The sequence below is a fragment of the Varanus komodoensis genome, unplaced genomic scaffold (genome assembly GCF_004798865.1).
Source record: "Varanus komodoensis strain SLA01 unplaced genomic scaffold, ASM479886v1 scaffold16, whole genome shotgun sequence".
Lineage (NCBI taxonomy): Eukaryota > Metazoa > Chordata > Lepidosauria > Squamata > Varanidae > Varanus > Varanus komodoensis.
Genome location: NW_025335468.1, coordinates 9,039,008 through 9,061,420, shown reverse-complemented (window position 1 = coordinate 9,061,420; position 22,413 = coordinate 9,039,008). Strand labels below are relative to the sequence as shown.

Genomic DNA, 22,413 nt, shown 5'->3' with positions numbered 1-22,413 from the left:
TGGCACGGGTGCTGTGGGTGGGGCCATGTGAAGCTTGGAGAAAGCTTCAGTAAAGCCAGAAAAAGAAGTTTTATTGTTAATTAAAAGATTGACTGAAGAACAAGAAATCAGTCCAAGACTGATTAAAAATAAACAAATGGAGCCACAAAAAGCTGGACACCCTATTTAAAAAAATACCAAATATGACAGATTTAGGTAAAAAGTAGAACAAACCAATCCCACTGCATCGTTTCCCCCTGAAGGAGAGGGGCTAAAGAGGGGACCCTCCTTGCTGGTGTAGGTTTGGAGGCAGTATGTATACAGCAAGCCCACCATGCTTGCCCTTTCCTGGGGGGGGGGGGGGGGATGCTCTGTTAGATGCACTGTTAGAGGTGTTGGGTGGGAGCAAGCCCAGAGGGTCCCTTCCTTTCACTGTGGGGACATGGCAATTGATGAGGGTTCCTCCCTGTGCATGTGCATAGGGGATGGTGGCTGCAGGGCATTCTCAGTGGTCAGTAGAAAAGAGCTTTCTCTCCTTGTGTGTGTGGTTTTGAAGGAGGCGGGCACAGAGCAAGCTTAGCACAGGTCATCATTTCCCCATGGAGGGGCGGATGAAAGAAAAGCAAGGTTTGCTTGGGTGTATGTCACTGGGAGTGCAGAGGGAGGCTGACACATCTCAGCCCACCCCTGTGGAAAAGGAGATCCTCCTTCCTTCATCTGGTGATGGGCAGATGGAAGCAACGGGCAAAGCAAGCCCACTCCGCCATTTCTCACATGTGTGTGCGCACGTGTGGGAGGCGTTGGAGCACCTTGCCTTGCCCACCTGCTTATGCACAGTGGCAGAGTGAGTCCCTGACAGCCATTCCTTGAGACAGACCCTCAATGAAAAAATAGCCTGTACAAATTCTCCAAGAACGGGGTGGAAGGAAGCAGGCAGATAATTAGAAATCAGCGCTTGAAGGTTTCCCAATTTTATAAGCATGTGCAATAGGGAAAGGAGAAGAATTTCTTAAGAGGGGATTTGGGGAAACTAGCCTGCCTTTTGGTATGCGCTTTTTGAAAAGCAGAGAACTACGGATTTTAAAGCATGTACTGGGTTGCTCTGTGGATACTCCAGGCACTTGCTGAAACAGAGGAATGGCAACAGTGGGAACAGAACTTTCTTGTTTCAAGAAAGTTATGCTTTATTTGCTGCAGAGGGCACTGCATGGCTTACCGTTTCATGAAAGGTTTTCACAACTGCTCTTGCCTTGTTGGATTTGCTCTCATCTTTTACTTTTGCTTGGTCCAATGCCTGGTCATAGAATTGTTTGACATCACCTGCAATCTACAAATGAGACAGACAGAGACATTACAGTTGCCAGGAAAAACAACCCAATATGCTTCCTCATGTTTTTAGTGAAAGTAGATAGGTATATTAAAGCGTGCTGAAATCCTTAACTGAGCTGAGACAATTTTTTGTTGAAAGTTAAAGCAAACTAATCTGAAATAGACTCTTCCAAGTAACAGTCTCAGAAGACTTAACCAGAAACACACCTGTTGAAAGTGCATGTGACCGTAACTCATCATCTTGGTGTTTAGAAAATGCTAAGACCAGAATGATTTTGCTAAGAGAGTGGGGCTGGAACAACAGATTTCTGGTCAACTTGTGTTTCCAAATGTCCTGCTGCTGCTTTTCTGCTGGTGCAAAGAAGCAGCAGTTTGCACAAAAGAGAGAGATGCTCAGAGAAGGCGGTCTGTTGACCAGTGAGGCAACAAATTATCCCCTCATAAAAGGAAGATCCAGCTGGAGGGCACCCCCAGACTGGTTCACCAGCTTTTGCTGGTACTCTAGCTGTGTCCCATCCTGGAAGACAAGTACTTTGTCCTGTTGCACACATTCTGGTAACCGCTTGAGTTAGCCACTGTAATAAATTTAGTGTGGCAATGCCCCTGAATATCATTTAGAAGCATCCAATTCTTGCCTGTTCTGAAACACAGCCTGTACCTTAAGTTGGCCACATGGAGCACATCACACAAGTACTTCCTTCTCAACAAGTTATTAGCTAACTTCAAAATGCCACATATAAACCCTGAGTCTGGGATATAAGGAGGAATGCCTTCTCTGGGATATAAGGAAGAATGTCTTCTTCCTTTTGTACTTCCCTGAGATCTGGCAATGAGATCATTTTTGTGGGTGTTATCACCATAAAAAGTGAGAAAAGGCTTAGAGAAGGGAAATGTCTGCCCTGCTGTCTAACTGATTTGATCACACATATCTTACACATGAAGGCCCCAAGGAGCAGGCAAGGCCTGTGTGCTTCTGTGAGGTTCCTCCTGTGCAATGGCACTGATTCATTTATGGCATTTTATAGAGGAAGGGTGTGTCCATATGAGGCAATCGTCAATCTGTAGCTCTTTTGTGGTTTCCCACTGCTGCTTCTGACTATTTTTTTCTTACCAACAACCATGTGTTATGGAGAAAAAGGCAGAAGAGCTACACTATGACGTGTGTGTGTTAGCGTGAGGAGTTCTCCACTGAATCTCCAGTCAGGGGTTAAATGGAAAAGCCAAGTATTAAATAAAGAATCATGTATGTTACAAGCCAAAACACCAAAACCATGTTATTATAGTCAACGGAACTGAGCAGAGCAAATGGGTTGTAATTTGAAACTCTTTAAGGGAAATGCATTCTATGTTGTTACTTCTGTCAAAACATCACCAAAAACACAATTATATTTGATAATTGGCAGTCTGGGCCAGCTGTTTGTTACCACAGTGAGGGGACTTTGCCCTTCCCATTCCCATTTAATTTACCCCCTGGGAAGTGAGAAATTGAGAAACATCATGTCAGATTTCATTTTTAAAAGTATGAATGGGAAGCTTTTTTATTAGAGGATAATTTGTCCTGGGGGAAGACTGTTAAGAACTACAAAATGCCCCTATTCCATTTCTTCAGTGCCATCTGGAACTGACTAGTGGATAAAACACCAGTAATAGAATTTCCTCCCATGGTGTACCACATATGCAAGTGCTCAGATGACACCAGCACTAATGCAAGGGAGCGGCCATTTGGTACAGAAGAATGGGCATGTGGCATTCAAATTCGTGTCATGCACCAGGACTGTGTGGTGCTGGTGCGTTGCTCTTTCCTGTGAAATCAAAACTTCCAGTTGGTGGACGAATACAAACTGGAGAGATAAATTAGGATAACTCCACTGAAATGACATCGCCATCTTGTCCTCCCTGCAGTGGGTGTGAGGGAAGAAGGCTTTCTCAAAGCAAGGTGGGGGGTGGGGGAGGAATGGCACTACTAGCCACCTTCTGAATTAAGATTTTACCACAGCCTCAAACTGAAGGGAGAAAATGTGATGTGCCTGTGATTCAATGAATCACTGTTGCTGTCACCTATTTCCTTAGTGTCTGTATCTGTGGGATTGCTCGGGAGGATAACATATAAGTCTACTGTGACCCCTGCTTGTGGACAAAATGATATAAAAACAACATAGTGAAATTGGAAAAGGTAATCTCAGAGGTCCAAGATTGCTTTGAATGTGTGTAGGAGAACCACTCACAGTTTCTGAAGCACAGAAGGCAAGGAACAGAGAATTCGCCATGTCACTGGCAGCCTCTCTCAAAACTGAATTGCTCTCACAAATCCAAATAAACCCAATGTCCTTTCTTTCTAGGTATTCATTGTCATAATGTTTACTAATGCCCCTTCTGTTGCCTAACTCTTTCTTTCTGCAAGGGCATTTATTTAACTGCAGCCAAAGCCTTTTGGGAATCTACTTTATAAGGCAGCTAAATCAGCCTTGTATTTATACATTTTTCTGGCTCTTCTTCATTGCACATCATCATTATCTCTTTCAAGTCTAGACATTATATCAACCTCCTCATGGGTATTTTTTCCATATCCCAGAATTCCGTGTTAATGATTCCCAAGGAAACTGCATTGTTTCTTTTAACCAAAACATTATGTTTACCTTCAAGGATTTATTTTACAAAATAAAACAAACAAATCTCCAAGTTTCTAGCCTTCAGGTACACAGGTATTTGTTTCACAAAATGATATGTACACATACTAGAAGAAAATATACAGGGATGTCATTGCTGAGAAAAGGAACACTCCCCTGGCCCCAGTATTCCACTATGATCTCAGATCAAACAGTTTTTGATGATTATAAAAGTATATGAACCCTGTTTGCCGAGAGACCAGAACAGGATGGAAAAATGAGTGTGTTCGCCTACAAGCTGCAACAATATCCTACTAGCTTCAAGGCATCAGAAAAATACTGGAACAGGTACTGGAAACCTTGATTCCATAGGCCATTGCCTGCCTATGTATCTATCTCAATCTTATCCTCACAACAACAACCCTGTGAGGTAGGTTGGGCTGAGAGTCTGTGACTGGCCCAGAGTCACCCAACTGGCTTCATGGCTGGGTGGAGACTAGAACCCAGATTGCTTGAGTCCCAGTCCTGCGCTCTTAACCACTGCAGGCATTGCCCTTCAGAGCGGGTGCTTCTATCTGGTCCATCAGCTTCTTCCTCAAAGCATACCCAATCCCCGCAGGGGGAAAAAACTCTTAGATCAAATATCTGTGATTCACTAAAGACAGCTGCTGCCTTGGGATCAAGTGTCTGCAACCCAGTCCCTGACTCTAATCTGAACTGTATGGCTGAGTCTGTGCACAGTGTGTGAGTGTGCGAGATCCTGCCTCTTCCTTCTAGCATATCTGCCTACTATTCAACAGCAGCCTCACAGCAATGCCTGGCAGGGAGAAGTTTAGCCTGAAGCCCTTCAGATTGGCTATTTCACACACTGGAATGAGAAATAAACAAAAGAATACAAAGTCACAGCAGCAGTGCCTTGTCTTTTATTATTGTTTCATTTGGCATTCAGCCTAACCTACCTACCCAGGGATTTTGTGAGGGGAAAATAAAGTCATTTTGTTGTCTTAATAGGCTTTGACCTATGAAACTAATGCCACAATAAACATATTATCCTTAAAGCATGGGACTGTCAGCTGTGTTGTAAACCTCAAGTTCTAGCTAAATATACATAATAAATAGTCAGAATAAGCTCCTTACCTGATCTTTATTAACGAACCCCCAGATTCCTGCAGCCACTTCACAAGCAAACAAGATTACCAGGCATGTGAAAAACTATGGATAGAACACAGATAAAGTAAGAAAGGTGGCAGAACTACCAGAAAATGAAGAGGGACTTCAGTCTAAGGGTGCATGTACACTGGAAGATAAACAACATCACAGTAAAGGGTCTATGTGATATCAGGAATGGAGATCCAACAGTACTTTTCAGACAAAAGCTGCATCTTTCCAAAAACACAGACCCACGTGGACTACACCTTGCTACAACACTCGATAGATGGGGGCAGATTCTGTTTCTTGGGCCTCCATTCGAGGCTGCTGTCAGTATGCACAATGAGCATGAAGACTGCAGTAAGTAGGGGGAAAAAAAGCATCTTGCAGATAGGTCAGGACCCCAGAAGGCAGCACCTATTTCTGCTACTCAGCCCTTGCTGAAGAGCCATGAAGAAAGGCCATGTGCCAAAGACACACACCTCACCCATTCATTCTCCTCCTCTAAAATCTTAAGCCATACACAAATGCATTTTTGAAACAGACTGCAAAATATTGTGGCTTTCCAAAATGTCCTCATTCACTTGTTTCCAGTGCTCAAGGTTGCAGCACAAAGAACTGCTACTGAACACCTGCTAAAGCACCTACTTGAAATTTTATATACAGAATAGAAAAATGACACAGTCCCTTCCCATGCACTTGCAAAAAGAGGGAAAAGCGGGACTGACATGCTTTTCTAGTAGCTGTGGTATAAGGGAGACCCAGGAATGATTAATCTTCCAATTCAATTTGTAATCTTGGTGTGACATTCCCTCCAGTCTCTCATCAAAGGAAATATTCAATCTGCATGTTGGGGCAGGAGCTAGAATTACCAGGCAGAATAAGGAATGGTGGCAGTTTAGCTGTTCACCTCTTCAGTAAAACAACAGAGGGAGGGAATGGCACAAATTATTTCAACAAATTGTTGGAGAATGCTTTGATAAGCCCAACACATTCTGTTTCAAAGCAAAAGAAGTCTCAGTAAGATTTTTCAAAATATATCTGGAGAAAGACAAATGGCCCCCAAGGAAGGAAACATTTTTCCCCCAAAAAGCACTGGGATTATTAAAACATTTCCAGGCATTTGAGAGTATCTCTTCTCTTGCTTTCTGACACCTCTTTAACAGCAAATATTCAAGGTAACATTGCACTCCCCCACGGGCAGGTTGGCAGCAATGGAAGGCAAAAAAAAAAAAAATAAGGCAGAGGGATGAGGCATGAACAGAAGTTCTGTTCAAGGTCACAAAAGGCAACTGTTAATTTATTAACCTGAGTCACTGCTTTCCAGCACTATCAGTAAAAGAGAAATACAACTGGGAGAAAGCAACATCTAGATCAGCCTTTCTCCAACCTGATGCCCTTCAGATATGCTGAACTGCATCTCCCATCAGTCTCAGCCAATGGTCATGCTGGCTGCAGTTCATACATCTCGAGGTCATAGGGTGGAAAACAGTGATATAAACTATGTACCACAGCTGTAAAACTGTATGTTTTTGATCCTAAAAGGTTCCCAATGACAGAGGAAGAACTAGAAAACAGAAAGGAGCATTAGGATTAGCTTTGCTGAAGAAGTGGTCCTTGAAGAGTGACCTCAGTGGGGCAGAGGGAGGTGGGTGGCCTGATGATGAAAGAAAAAAATAGGTAGGGATATAAAGGGTTTTATGACATAGCAGCACCTAGGCCACTCTGCCTCAAAGGACCACTGTCTTTGAACAGAGAGGGTGAAACTACTCCAGGTCTCTGAAGCATCACAGCAGAATGCACAGGGATGTGAAAGCTTAAAGCAGGTAGAGGGGAGGGACTGTGTTGGCTGGTCTTGCCCACCGAGCCACATGCACATCAGCCCCTACCTCCTCTGTCGCCAACCTTTCCACACTGAGCACAGAGATCTGAAGAGGGTCTCTGCTCATATTTGTGCACAGGTAGAACTCTGTGTGATGGGAAATCTGCTTCACCAGGATTAACAGATGTAAGCAGAGCACTCCTTCAGATCTTGCCACTGCAAGGTTGGGGCCAGATGGACAGGGGGCTGAAGCGTACAGGAAGTAAGGCACTGGGCCAGATGAAGACCTCATGCATTCCAATGAATACCCAAGCAAGGCTTCATGGTGGCTGTAGTCCAAGTTTTGCAGTTTTACAGAACACAGTTTCTTCTTTGGAGGGGAAAAAAATCTGGCAACCCCTGAGTGAATGGATCAAGCCAGCCTTCCATTTTCTTCTGTAACCTTATTACACAGTCTAAGTCTAGATTACTTAGTTCAGCAGAAAATAACCAATCCCCAGATTCTGTAAAGACATTCAGAAAAGTAAGAATCTCATCTAAGGATAAAGCACCAGCTACTACAACTTATACATACCTGGGTACTCATAAATATGGAAACGGTGCCACTGTGTTTATCACTATACATCATAGACCATTTTAGTATAAAGTGGGACCAAATACGTCCCATTTTACACTGCATGTTCTCCAGTTTTCTCCTCTCTCCCCATCCTTCGCTGACATGAATTACTAGCTAAGGAGGACCAAAACTTCTCTTGAGTTGCAAGAATACCTGCCCATTCAAGGACCATGTGTTCTGTGTGAACATTAAGCTTTTCTGATCTATGAAGTTCGTAAAGAGAAAGCTTGGAACATTTTAACAAGAAAGGGAAAACAGATTTCTTACTGTTCCAAGAAGGCACTGTGACTCCTGGATAGCACCATAGCATCCCAGGAAACCCACAAACATCATCACTGCTCCAACAGCAATCAGGATGTAGATTCCTGCAGGGAGGGACAAAAGGCAGGTTGATCAGAGATATCTTGTAATTAATTTTAGAGGCTTAAATTCTTGTGAAAGGTAAATTATACCACTGTTTCGCCAATGCCTATTAACAGGGAAAGCATACATATACAGTGGTACCTTGGCTCACGAACTTAATCCTTCCCAGGACCCTGGTCGTTACCCAAATTAGTTGACAGCCAAGTTAAATTTCCCCATAAGATTCAATGCAAATAGGGTTAATCATTTTTCTTTTAATCAGAAAAATGTGAAGCAAAGTGACAACAACAAAGATCCCGGCCATCTCTCCCTCCCCACCCTGAGCAAAAGTGCAGCCATCTCCCTGCCCCCCCAGCATGACCGAGATCGTGCCCGTTGTCCTTGCACGTGCCTGTCATCCTGGCGTGCTGGGGCGGGGGGAGACAGGCATGAATGGGGTGTGCTGGGGGAGGGAGAGACAGGCGTGATCTTGGCCATCTCCCCGCCCCTCCGCCCCCAGCATGATCGTGGTCATCTCCCCATTCAGTGGGGTGGGGAGATGGCCGCGATCATGCTGGTTGGCGGGGGGGGGGGGGGAGGAGATGGCCAAGATTGAGCCCATCTTTCCTGCAGGAGCATGTCCGTGATCACGCATGTCTTCCCTGCACGAACACAACTGCGATCATGGTCATCTCCCTACTCGGGGGGGGGGGGGTGGGGGGGGATGGCTGTGATCTTGGTCACCACCCAATGCGGAGTTCGCAACCCACGTTGAAATTTTCATGAAATTTTTGTTCGCAACCCAATTTGGTTGTGAACCAAGGCATTAATGTGCCGAGGTACCACTGCAATTAAATGTAAATAGGAAACCTGCCAGGTTAGGCAAAAGGTCTATGGTTCTTCTTAGTTATAACTGCTAACATATCTATTCTTTATAAATTTGCCAAATCCCCTCTTAATGGCACCTAAGCTAGTGAGAGTGAATTCTGTAATTCAATTTTCAACTGAATTGGGTGGAAGACACTCTACCTTAAAAACAATCCATGACATTCATTAAGTAGATTATAAAACAAGATACTTTAAGACAATCGTAAACCTAACCAGAGTTGCTGCTTTGACTGGGAAGTATTTACCAAATGCTTCTCTTTCTAGTCACTATAAATAGTCCAAATGAACATGTACAGCAATGGACATAGTGAAATGGACCTAAAATATTAAGATAGTTGGGATGCTGGGCACCTGCAACATCCTTGTATGATCAGAGGTAGGCACATCAGGTGTTTGCATCTGATGGCAGGATTAAGAGGTACAAATTGCAGAAGCTGCACTTATATTTCTCTAATAGTTTTGCAATGTTGTTCTTCCAGTACAGATTAGGAGCAACTTGCATGAGCTTATTTCTTTTACTGCAGTCTCCTCTGCTCTGGTGTCTTCTCATTGTTCTTACTTATGTCAAATATTTTAAGACAGGAATTGGAAACCTGTGGTCCTCCATCTGCTTTTGGACACTGATTCTCATGAATCTCAGTCATCCTGGAAAATGAGTAAGGATGATGTAGACCAGCAGCATCTGAAAAGCCCCTGGTTCTCCACTCTTGTTCTAAAATGTATGTTGGTTAATTTTGTCCATTTCTAGAACTGAAGATCCTACCCAGAAATGGAATGAACCAGGGGTAAGCAATCGGTGCCCTCCAGATGTTTAGACTACAATTCCATAAGCCCTAGCCAGCATGAACAATGGTTAAAAATCATAGGAACTATGGCCACAAACATCCAGACTGTCCAAACTTAGTCTATCCAGATCATCTCCAGCCTAGCTATGCCATGCCATTCTACCCATAGTCACAGTTGGGCAATGCCCTTATTATAAAACTAGCAGATGTAGCAGGTATTATATTAGACCTAGCAATGAATTCTTGAAGAATAGCTGTTCTCCGGTTCTCAAAACGTAAAGGCTGGGTATCAACACAGATCCACCTCTTATCTTGGACAATTCACAGTTTCCTATGAATTCTGGAAGTTTTTGCCTGTGGACCAGCATGGCTATCCCATTTTTTTTGCAGCTCCATGGGGTCCCCATCTATTCATCAGAGTAGCATGGTGCATCCACAGGAACAGCAGAGCAGCAACCAGGCAAGAATGCCGCGCACGGCCACCCACACAATCGCTGCTGATGGGGATGCTCTCTGTCCTCCCTCCCAGATTGTGCTCCCCAGTGCCCAGCCACCTTGCTGCCACCATGTCCGTTGCCTGGCCAACTGCCCACCTTGCATGCCACCTGACCAGGTCATGTGCCTGCCTGCCTACTTCCTGGCTGAGTTGTATGCCTCATGTGCTGCCTGGCTGGATCACCAAGATGTCCACCTCACGTGGTGATGCCATGATGCTACCTTGCAGGGGCCCCGGCCTCTCTCTCCTGAAGCTTGTGGGATGGAGACACATTCCTGCCTCATGCTCGTGCCCTATCCTGTAAGTCCTTGTGAGGTGACAACATGGTGTGACCACACAAGGAGGACATTTCAGCAATCTGGGCAGGTGGCATGGGAGGGAGACAATCCAGTCAGGAGGTGGGTAGGCAGATGATTAGCTGGGTGGTACATGAGGTAGGTGATTGGCTAGGCAGCAGTCATGGTGGCCAGGCACTGGGAAACACATGCCGGGGGGATGACAGGAAGTGCAGGGGCAGCCAGTCTGTGCCCTGTCCACCAGCAACTCAGCCACTGCTGGGTGAACAGGGCAGCAGAAAATGGCAGCTGCAGTGGCTACAGCTGCTCCTGCCACAAAATTTGCTGGCCAAACAGGGGAAGCTGCAGAAAAACATTGTAAGTAACATCATACATAATAGGAGAAGCAATGCTGAAATGTGGATACCTTAGAATAAATAAGTTGGTTCTCTGCGGTGATTCTTGGTAACCAAACATGCCATGTTTCACCGTGCTTCCAGTATTCACACATAACAACAAGCCATTCCTGCCATGGCTTATGGTTATTTGTGAATCCAGCCACTATGTTGCTACTGTTCATTATTTAACTATATTTGTTTTGACTGGCAACTCAATTAAAAGGCATGATGATTAGCTGTGGAGAGAAAGGGGCTGTACTTAAGCTATCCAACATCAAAAGGCCTGCAGTAAAAATGCACATGGTGGTTCTTCAAAGCCAATTCTCAGAACGTTGGGTACATTATAAGTACTGACAAGAGCATGGTCAGTTATATGTTGTTTCAACAGAATGTCAACCATGAAAAAAACCAGTTTCTTGCAGGATCTGATAAAAAAGATATCATAAACTGCCACACTGCCAGGCACTTGATGCAAATGGTGAAGAAGCAGAACCAGAGGCTATTGTAAAACACAAGGATACAATAGAGGAATATAAAACTCAAAGCCTTGTTATAAAGCAGAGAGGTCTTTTTGTAGTATTGTTGTGAAGGAACATTCTTGGGGGGGGGGGTCTGAATTGAATCTAGGATGGGATCAAGAAGAGAAATGGCAAGCAGCCAATAAGAATTTAGGGGAACTGGAGATTTTAAGGGGGCCAAGAGACAGAGATCTCATAGGAAAGGCATAAACACACTGTGTCAGGTAGACTGGCAGGAGGCCAGAAGAGAGACCAGAAGGTCAGGCAAAAGGTCTCGTTTGAAAGTTCTCACTAGCTGTGCAACTACTATTTTGGGGTGCAGGGCTGGGGAGGGTGTCTCTTAAAAAGAAGAAACACAAGATCTTTGAAAGTCAGACAGAAGCTTGGCTCTTAGCACTAATATGAGAACAGACGGAACTTTGTATTAGACTATGGGGAAACAAGGAGGAAATGCACTTTGCTTGGCATTTATTTGAAATTTCTAACCATTTGCCTGAAAGCCCAAAGCACCATAAGGCAGAGAAGCTTTAAAGAAGGAGTTGCCCTTTTGGACCTGCAGAGGGAGGGAGGGAAGGTTTGGTAATATTAGTGTCCTTTGCTTCCTCCACGGAAGCTCTCAGCAGCACACTTTGGTTCATATATTAACCTCACATTAAGTTTTGCCACATGGGAGCCCCCACACCACACTGGCACTATCCCTACTTGCTCAGAAATTAAAGAAAAGGGCCCATTACTATCTCTGATGGGCAAAGTGAGAAAGTGATACCTGTCAGCCACTGATTCCTTGTCACTAAGACTAGCAGCATGCCAGTCTCACCATCTGGGGCAGCACTGCATATTTTCTGCTTCAGCAGGACGCGACTAGATGGAACTGCACTTATACACACACTGTCCAAGGTTTAGAACTACAGTGTTAGGATGACTAGAGTGGGGCATCACTGCATATGGAGGTGGGGTGGAGAATGACTAACGGCCACGATGAAAGGCTGAGAATGGTGTTAAGGAGCAATGAGATGGGTGGGGATTTTGGCAATCAGTCTAGGCAGCACGACAGGTGTGATTTACTGGAAACATCCAATCTGGTTTCCACTCCTGTTTATTTTCAAAACCATGAACAGAAGAATGCCATTTTTATTTTCAAATTAAATTGAGTAATTAAAATAATAAGATAATAATAAAAACAGTATTGTAAATAATTAAAAGCTGTAATTCTCAGGGCTCTACATTCAGTCCCAAATTATGAATTCTTAACTTTGCAGACACTGCAATATGTATATCTAATCAGAAGTCCTATGGAGTTCAATGGGCTATGGGGATGTGTGATTCAGCAAAACTTGAGTAGCCTGATTCTGTTCTGGAGGTTATTCTGGCTTAAATCCATAGCAGACTGTGACCTTTTCTCCCCCTTTTGGCATGAAAATGCGTATGTATTTCCATGCAGTGTGTTTTTCCAAAGGTACACATCAATTGTGTGCATCTTTTAAATGCATGCATTCTTCTCTCATTGATTAAAGAGTACAGGCAGTCCCTGAGTTACGAATGTGTTCTGTTCCTGAGAAAATGGAAATTTGTCTTCAAGGTGAATTTGTATGTAAGTCAAATCACAGATAGTTGGCCTGCCACATTTGCAGGAGTTGGGTGTGACCCCTGTGAAAGTGGAAAACTTCAAACAGTTCTAGGCAACCCCTGCCCAAACTCACCAGGGCCTTCTCTTTGCAGCAATGAAATGCTGAAGAGATTTCCCTCTCTAGCTAGACGGGATAGGAAGGCATGTTTGGAGGCCTCCCTCTCTCCCCTTCCTCTTCTTCTCTCTTTATGGCAACTTCCTGCAGTAATTTTTTAAAAAAATGAATAGGATTCACGCCAGTACATTTGTTAAGTATGGGCTGTTCATAACTTGAATGCTTGTAAGTCAGGGACTTCCTGTATTGGTGCACAATACAAATGTAAACTTGCCACTGGATGCTTTTTTGTGTGTCTGTTAATCACAATCCAGCTCAGAAATGTATGGACTTATTTATTTATTTGGAACATTTATATGCCTTCAAGCATATAAATGACTTCAAGCAGAGGTCATGCTCACATCCATGTCTGGTCCAGAATGTGAGGACACTGATGGCCAAAGTACAGACATAATTAAATGCAGCATGGAATGGAATGCACAGTTATTGCTCTTGTTTAAATTCGGGGCACATCAGCTGGAGTGGGGTGGCATTTCTTGGGACCACTGCAAGAGTGTGCTTACTTTTGTGTGTTCAGTCCTTTCCTGTACCTGAAAGGGCTATTTGCTCCTGGGACAGGTGGAAATCTCTGTTAATGCCAATGAAGAATGTAGCATACTGTAAGAGGTAAAAATGAAATGACCTGATCCATGATAATGCTTCTCTTTTATTATGTTGCCATTGTCCCTGAGCAAACTATGTTTAATAAGCAATAACTCAATCAAAAGGTTGTGACAAGTATGGGCTATGCCCTAAACTATGCAACTTAAAAAGGGTTACTGTAAAAATAGAGATGGAAATCAGAAATGAGCCCTACAACTCCCAGCATTCCCCAGCCAGCTGGAAGTTGTATCTTTTTTTCCTGTCTACACATGCATAGGATAGTGCCTTAAATTAATAAATAAGTCAACCCTTCCCTGACCCATGCCCTGTTTGAGCTTCTTAGCTGTGCTGGCACTGAGCAGGCCGGAAACTGTGTCTGCGAGTGGAGAGTAGAATAGGGAAGTGTGATAACTGAACTGCAGTCAGGAAGCAATAAAATGACTGCTGCCATTGGGAGAAAAGCCAGATTCTTCCCAGGACACAGATACAGCAGCCTTCATTAAGTTGCTCTTTGTCCCTGACAGCCGGAGCCAGACAACTGGAGGCCTATGGAATGGGGCTATTCTGTCCAATTTACTTTAAAATACAGACAAGGACAACAAACCACCCAAGCAGTCAATGACCCTCTGTATCTGACCAGACTTCATTTCAACAAATTAACAGCTCTGTTTAAGAAAAGGGAGTGCTGTTGATTTTTAATGATGGGCAATGAACCACTGATGCCTGCACCATCTTAGCCTTTGGGAGTGCCTCTCCTGGGTAAAAGCCCCTCTGTGCACTGCGATGCTACAAAATTAGAAGCTTTTTCTCTGCCAAGGAAGCTAGAATATCCCCTCTCCATAAGCATCAAGTTATTGTTTAGCACCACCATTTGCTTTTCTTTTTTCAAAGAGGAGGGCTATTTTTTGGCTTTCGTTTAAATGTCCTGACCCATCAGTGGGTGCAGAATCTTAGACAGCTCTAAGCTGAACCTTCAGAAAGCAGCCAAGCACTGTCCCAGTCAGGCAGCTTCCCTTTCCTTCCAAACGCTTGCTATACACGCATCTGTCTCTGTGGCAGAGATTATTCTCCACCTCCTCTCCTAAGTTATCTTGGATCTTCTACCTTTCTTCATTGGTGAGATGCCACAACTGCAGATCATTTCTGTGGTATCCTTTTTTAGAGGTGGTGACTGGAAGCAGTATTCTATGCAGTATTCTAACTATGGTCACACCATAGTTATGAAAAAAGGCAGTATTATATTGCCAGTTTTATTTTCAATTCCATTCCTAATTATGCCAAACACGGAGTTTATCTTTTTCAGAACAATTGTACAGTGGGTTGACATCCTTCCAGCTGTTCATAATCCCAAGATCATTTTCTTGGTCAGTCACCACTAGCTCAGATCCCATCAGCTTATATAGAAAATTGGGAATTTTAGCCTAAATGCCTCGCTGGACACTTGCTTCATTTGCCATTCTGATGCTCTTTCACCCAGTTTAAAGATAATTTTGGAGCTCCTCGCAATCCCTTTTTGTTTAAACTATCTCAAATAATTTGGTATCATCAACAAACTTGGCAACTTTGTTGCTCACTCCTAATTCCAGATTATTTATGAAAAACTTGAAAAGTTTTGTTCCCAGTACAAGATGCCAATGGGGACCCACTGTTTATACCTCCCCACCCACAATGGGAGAATTTGCCATTTATTCCTATTTTTATGCTTTCTATTTAATGAGTTACTGATCTGTTAGAGGACCCTCTACCCCCATTCCATGACTACTAGATTTGCTTGGGTAGCTTTGGTGAGATGATTTGCTAAAAGCTTTACGGAAGTCCAAGTGAACAATGTCTACAGGATTGCTGATACTTGAAGAATTCTAAAAGTGATACAAGACTTCCCCTTCTGGAAGCCATGTTGATTATTTTTGTGCAGGGCTTGTCCCACTATTCTTATTGATTCTATTTTTAATAACACTTTCAAGCAATTTACCAGGAACAGCTTTTAATCTAACCAGCTGGTAATTTCTTGGATCACTCTTGATCCCTTTTTAAAAATTGGCATTAAACTGATCATTCTCTAATCCCCTTGAACACAGGCTGATCTTAGGATCATGTTAAGCATTTTTATTATGTAGAAACTTTAATAAGAAATAAGAAGTCAATTTCTTATTTGAGTTCTTTAAGAAATCTAAGAGTGGTAATTTAAGAGGTGATTTATTTGCTTTCAATTTGTCAATAGGGTTTTGCTCAGTTTCTCAGGCCTTTTCCTGGAATATAGTTCAGGCACTCTGGACTGTCCTGTATCTTCTATAGTGAAGACAGATGAAAATAATTCATTTAGATTCTCTGCAATCTGTATATAATTCTTTAGTGTGCCTTTAGCCTTATTATTGTCCAACAGTCCAATTGCCTCTTTTGTTGGTTTTTTGCATCAGTTATCTTAAAGAATTCTTTATGATTGTTCTTGATTTTATTAGCAATACACTCCTCATTTTTTGGGCCATCTCTTATTGTCTATTTGTACAAACTTGTGATCCCTTTTGTTTTCCTCATGAACCATGCTGGTGAACTCTGGAACTTGGTTCCACTTTTCCTAAACTTGGTTCCACTTTTCCTAATTTGGTTCCACTTTTCTGTGGTATACATTCTACCCAAGTTTCTTATTATTATGATTGAGTAACCTTCAAGCATGTTGAGGGGATTTCAGTCTCTTTACTCTCACTTTCAACTTCGTTTTTCCAATTCTTTCATTTTGGAGAAGTTTCCTCTTTTAAAGTGAAATGTGACTGTGTTTTCTGGCAATTTTCCACTTTACTTTTCCAGTTAAATCTGTGGTCACTGTTTCCAACTGGTTTAGCAACATTTGCATCTTGCACTAGGTTCTGGGCACGCAGGATAAAATCCAGGGTTCCTTCTCCTCTGGTTGGTTCCATGACTAGGTTTTAGGTCACAGTCATTTAGGACACTGAGAAATTTAACCTCTTTGTCATGAATGGAACATGAATTTACCCAGTTGTTGTGAGGGCAGTAGAACTCACCAGTTATTCCTCATTTGGAGACCTCCCTGCCTTTGTTTTCCAGCTCCAGATCAAATGGAGCATTCTGGTCTGGGGGAATAACAGGATGTTCCTAGTGCTGAATTATTTCTGGGGCTGGTAATGTCACCTACAATGTTTCTGTGGAAGAGTCTGCCACTTTTAGGTTGTCTAATCCGTTTGACACTATGCCCTCCGCTTTGACATACACAGCAGCATCTCCTCTGGTAAACACTCTCTGTCCTTTCTATAGAGTTTATATCCAAAGAGGGATGTATGTCACAGAGGTTCACTCCATTCCTCCAGGTTTCTATCATGTCAACTATCTCAAGGTTTTCCTTTAAACTAGACACCTCAACTCTCCTGTCTTGACTCAGAGGCTTCTAACAACTGAAGTGTGAAATTCATTTGGCAAAATCCTCTTTTTCTACACATGCCTCACAATTTCACTACCTTGTCTTTTCAAATAGGCAAGGAGAAAGCAGAGTTAGGGAAAGCTTTCTGGGAGATGTCCTGAAACTTGAGTACAACTTTGCTTTCTTGAAAAACTGTGCAGCCTGGGAGCTTAAAAAGCAGAACAGGAAAACACATGGCAAGATTGCCAGGAAACTACAATTTTACTTCATATAACCAGGATGATTCCTGTGAGCTATGGAGTGAGGGAATGTAAGTGTCTACACAGAAATAGTATGTGCAATTGTAGCAATTCACATGATGAATCCTTCACATGCAACAGGCACTGAATGGAACTGCTGGCATATGGATGTTCATGCAAGGGGCTTCTTTACAAAATTTGAAAGGGCTTCAAGTGAACATGCTAAGGAAACTCTCTGATATCTAAAGAATGCATCTGGCAGGAAGTCATTCCAGATGTACTCTGGAGAGTTTCTCCATCTGAATGCTAGCCTTCCAGTAGTGACATTTCTCCCAGCCCCTTATTCTATTATGACACCAGAATTCTAAAATCACTGGTAAACTCACAGGGCCTCCTAATGTTGTTGGCTCATAATGCAATCTGGATAAACAACTTTAAACTTTTTTGAGCTAGTTGAATGTGAGAAAAGTGTTTGGTAATGAAATACACATGGGCCTGTTCTGTTCTCAAAACATCAGTGAGGGATTCATAGGGGACCATTTATATTCATGCAAGAAAATTCAAGATGTTTGGACTCAATTGATTAATAGGAGATGAAAAATTGCAAAAAATAAACAAGTATACGGAGGAGGAAACATGTTCTTCAGTTGCGCTGGTACAGCCAATGACTTTGTTTACACACTCATCTTGCAGTTAAGGTAGCGTTGGACTTTCCCCACCCTATATTCCCAGCTGACAGTGATAAGAGGGATGAGAAGTGCCTTGCTTTTATCTCTTACTCAAGAAGCAATATGGTTTCTCTGTGGCTGCAGAGGAGTCACAGATGCAGCAAACCTAGCCAAACAATTTGTGGGGACAGATTATCTCAGGGATCCAGTTCTGTATGGCTCTTAGGAGGCAGCCCTAGAAGTTCAAAAGAGTCAGCCTTGGACAAATGCCTAAACTGACCTCCTCCAGAAGTGAATGAACAGATCAGAACTCTTAAGGTTAGAAAAGAACCTGTTTCTACAGGCAAAAGGAATCAACATTGTTAGCAACTAGACTAGCTACCAATAAATAGCTATTTTGATCTGAAAGTTGAGCTAAATGCTCTGTAGAACTAGAAGTGGCCACCCAAACAGAAAAAACACATTTGGTCATATAATGTTCAAGGATCAAGTGCTCCAACTGGCTAGCAGATCAGAAATATGTATGTCTTTGAAAATGCATGGAAACACATGAGTTCTCATCTTCCTGGTTTCAAAATTAAGTCTGAAAGCTGCCCCAAGAAAAGACACGCTAGCTTGTGGCATCTCTATTTTTGCTGGCCAAAGCTCAGGGTTGATAATATGCCACAGAGGCAAGAGAAGAAATATACTCTTCAGTGGGAACAGCAAAGCACACATTCCACTGGAAGTTCCAAAAAAATAACGAAAACACTTTGACTCTTGCCTAAGTAAATATACAGCCAGGTGTGGAATAAAATGCCTGTCACTTCAGACTCCAGGGGTTGGGCATGCGCATGGTGGCTTCCACACCCTCAACCAGCAGATCACATCATAGTACAAGCTGCATGTTTTTAGTCAGAAGCAGTGTGACATGGAATGCCTCTTTGTAGAATAAAGTAATAGCTGACACACTATCTCAGAACAGTTGGGTTGGAAGGGACCAATATGACTATCACAGGCTCAATGCCTTGCTCAGTGCCGGACTCTCAGGTTAAGGCATTTATAAGGACTTTTAGCACAGATCACAGCAGCAGAACTGGCTCAAGAGAGTATGTTAACAGTTCTGCTCAAGAGAGTATGTTGACACAGGGAAAGTAAACAAGTTTTAATTATGGAATGTTGTCTTATCTAGGACCACTTTCTGCATTGTGCCTCCCCTCCTCTGCAAAAAAAGCGCAGTTCATGCAAAATGATGTCCAAAATAACCTATATGCAGAAAAGATGGTTCTTCCCCTTAAGTTGCATGTGGATTCAATTTGCATGTTCTCAGCATGATTAGCAAACCATGATGGTTTGTTAATCCCACTATGCCTCCTGGTTACATGCTGGTTGGATATCTCTAACTATGCTCACTGACCCTAAAATAACCAAAGAGCTATTTGAGGGCTGTTGTCTCCCTCCCTCCAAGCAAGCCATGCCAGCCAAGTTTGGATGACACAGGAAGCCATGCCAACGAGGGTGTTCGGGAAACTGGCTGCATGTGGGATTGAGTCACACAAAGAAAGCACAGAAAATAACATGTGCATTTAACAGAACAGTAATGCTGAAACTAGGCAGATCCGTTGATTAGATGAGTCACCCGTTTACTATGAGCCTTCTTACAAAGTCTGCTTGTTACTTTTTCATACACAGAACCCACCCATAAAAGCACACATCAGGCAGAAAGCACTCTCCTTCATGCACAGTGCTCTCTCTTCCCCACATTCAGCCAGTTACTTGATCTGAAACTCCAGCTGAAACTGAATTCCAAGTCTGCGCACCCCACCAACCTGCCATCTCCACCACCATCAGCAGCATCCTTGGCCAAGTATGCATGTTTGGCCCTCACCACAGCATCCTGCTGTGAGGATCTGGGCTGCTTTGGGACTCCACCTGGTGGCCACAACCAGAACTCCCACCTCAGTATTCACAGGATCAGTCCCAGGCCCTGTTGGAGCTCTCAGCCTCCTGGTGAGCAAGGATGTTTGGGGGCAATGGCACTGACAGCCGAAGGTCCAAATTGATGAGGTCTATGACAGTGTTCCTCCCCTGCCTCCCCATGCACAGATAATTTTCCCCATTCTGTTAGAGAACCCCAGGGCCAAGATATGCCCAGTCATATTTGTTGGGCCTGACTTGAGACAGTCCCACAAATGTCATGAAGCTGCTTCAGACAAAATAGCTTCAACATAATTATTCACTTCAAGACCATCAGCCCTGGGAGCCTTCAATAACAGTTCTGTTATTTTGGAAAGAGCAAGTTTTGGACAGCAGGATGGGAGGCACCCAACACAATCCTTATCCTGTCTTGCATTCCCAAGAGTGGGTGCAGGCACGCAACAGCAATGGACAGGGCCTAGACTGAAGGGGAGGAATTCCTATGGACATAGGCTGCCACCACTCCCTCCTCCTCCAGTTCTGTGAGGTGCTGCACCTCATAAATGTGGTGGGCACATGGAGGAGACGTTCACACACTGCTCTGTCCAACCACGATTCAGTACTTCAAGTCAGGTTGGTATAGAAGGAAGGCCTGAACTGGCTTACACCTTCCTACTGAGCAATCCAGCATTTATTAGCAACACCTGCGCTCACTTGCAGTGCCACCTGAACCAGGTGATACACACGGCTTCTTGCATCTCCCAGTGAGGCAAGAAGTGAGGAAAAACAAAACAAAAGTTACTTCAAAGCAAGCAAACACATCCTGTATAAATTTAAAGGTTGCAAGGCTTAGTTGTTATAAGTGCATGAATCCATATTAGCAGGCAAATGTATTTGGATCTAACCAGGTTCACACCAAAATGCATCTAATGTAACTGCATGTGGGCACATGGCTGAGAAGAGACCTAACTATCCCTATGAAGGAGAAACTAGTTGTGAAGTTGAGCAGCATGAAATACAAGCAGATCTTTGTCCTCACTTAAGGATCTTTAATGTCACTGGCAAAACTCCTACTGTCATGACCGCAGAACATATTACTGGCTATTTTAACTGGTGCTCCCTCAGCCTAGACCACAGAAGCAGCCTGAACACAATAGCTCATAGAGAAAGGGAACAATGAATGTAATTAAGATTGCTAGCCCATGCTCATTATTAATCAATCAATCAGTCAATCAATCAAAAGCTTTTCTATACCATCCACTACAAGTGTCTCAGGGCAGTTTTACAATAAAATAAGATAAAATAGAGCACAGCATCCAATTTCCAATAAATAAAACTACCTTAAAATCAATTAAACAATAGAATAATGGGAAATAAAAAGGGTTTTACCTGACACCTAAAAGAATAAAGCATTGGTTCCAGACGACCTCTCTAGGGAGCATATTCCATAACTGGGGCACCACCACAGAGAACGCCCTTCTCTGGGTAACCGCCCTCCTAATTTCCTTCAAGGAGGACTCCTGGAGAAGGACATCTGCCTCTGATCTTAAGGGGTGGGAAGGCACATAGGGAAGGAAGTGCTCCTTCAGGTATCCAGGACCTAAACCATTTAGGGCTTTACAGGTCATCACCAGCACCTTAAGTTGGGCCTAGACTTCAATTGGCAGCCAGTGTAAATGGTAGAGGACCATGTGTGAATACCTGCCAGTTGCCGTTAACATCCTGGCAGTGCTATTATGAACCAACTGAAGTATCCAGACCGTCTTCAAGGGCAGCCCCAAGGGCAGCACATTAGAGTACTCCAATCAGGAAGTTACCAGAGCCTGGGTCACCATTGCTAGACACCACTCATCCAGGTGAGGGTGCAATCGGTAAATCAGCCAAAGCTGGAAAAAAGCACTCCTCACCACCATTGCCACCTGAGACTCCAGGAACAGCTCTGGGTGGAGAAGTGCTCCCAAACTGCCCACCCGGTCCTTTCGGGGGAGTGCAACCCCATCCAGAACAGGGCTAAAAGCACCTAACAGGAAGGCTGAACTGCCCACCAACAGGAGCACCGTCTTATCTGGATTTAGCCTCAATTGGCTTAATCCAGACAAGGCCTTCTTCCAACCCATTACTCTGGCCAGGCACCGATTAAGGACTGGATGTAAGAGAGAGGTAGAGCTGGGTGTCATCAGCCTACTAATGACTCTGTAGCCCAAACCCTCAGATGACCTCTCCCAGCAGTTTCATGCAGATGTTAAACAGCATGGGGGATAAAATGGAACCCCGTGGATTTCCATGGCAAAGCTGCCATGGTGCAGAGCCTCAATCCCCCAGCACCACCTTCTGGAATTGACCAGTCAGGTAGGATGGAACTACTGCAAAGCAGTGCCTCCAACTCCCAACCTGGCCAGCCTATCCAGAAGGACACCATGGTCGATGGTATTGAAAGCCACTGAGAGGTCCAGGAGAACAAACAGGGATCCACTCCCCGTTCCTCTCCCTGCACAGGTTGTCATACAGGGCAACCAAGGCAGTTTCAGTTCCATAGCCAGGGCTGAAGCCAGACCGAAATGGGTCTAGATGGTCAATTTCCTCCAAGAGTAGAGTTGTCTGGCCAGCACCCGCTTGAGCACCTTGCCCAAAAATGGGATATTAGCCACCGGCCTACAATTGGTGGCTATCTCTCAGTCCAGGGGCGCCCTCTACAAGACAGGCCTGGTAA

The 22,413-nt window shown here is 43.7% G+C and overlaps 1 protein-coding gene across 1 annotated transcript in view; it reads right to left on the bottom strand.

Annotated features, from left to right (window-relative positions):
• CD81 (CD81 molecule) overlaps positions 1-22,413 on the bottom strand; it is a 72,688-nt gene that overhangs the window by 8,028 nt on the left and 42,247 nt on the right. The window contains exons 3-5 of the mRNA XM_044425542.1: positions 7,769-7,866; positions 5,052-5,126; positions 1,196-1,306 (exon numbers count right to left, since the gene is read on the bottom strand). Of these exons, the coding sequence (XP_044281477.1) occupies positions 1,196-1,306; positions 5,052-5,126; positions 7,769-7,866 (284 nt within the window). The remainder of the gene's footprint in view (positions 1-1,195; positions 1,307-5,051; positions 5,127-7,768; positions 7,867-22,413) is intronic.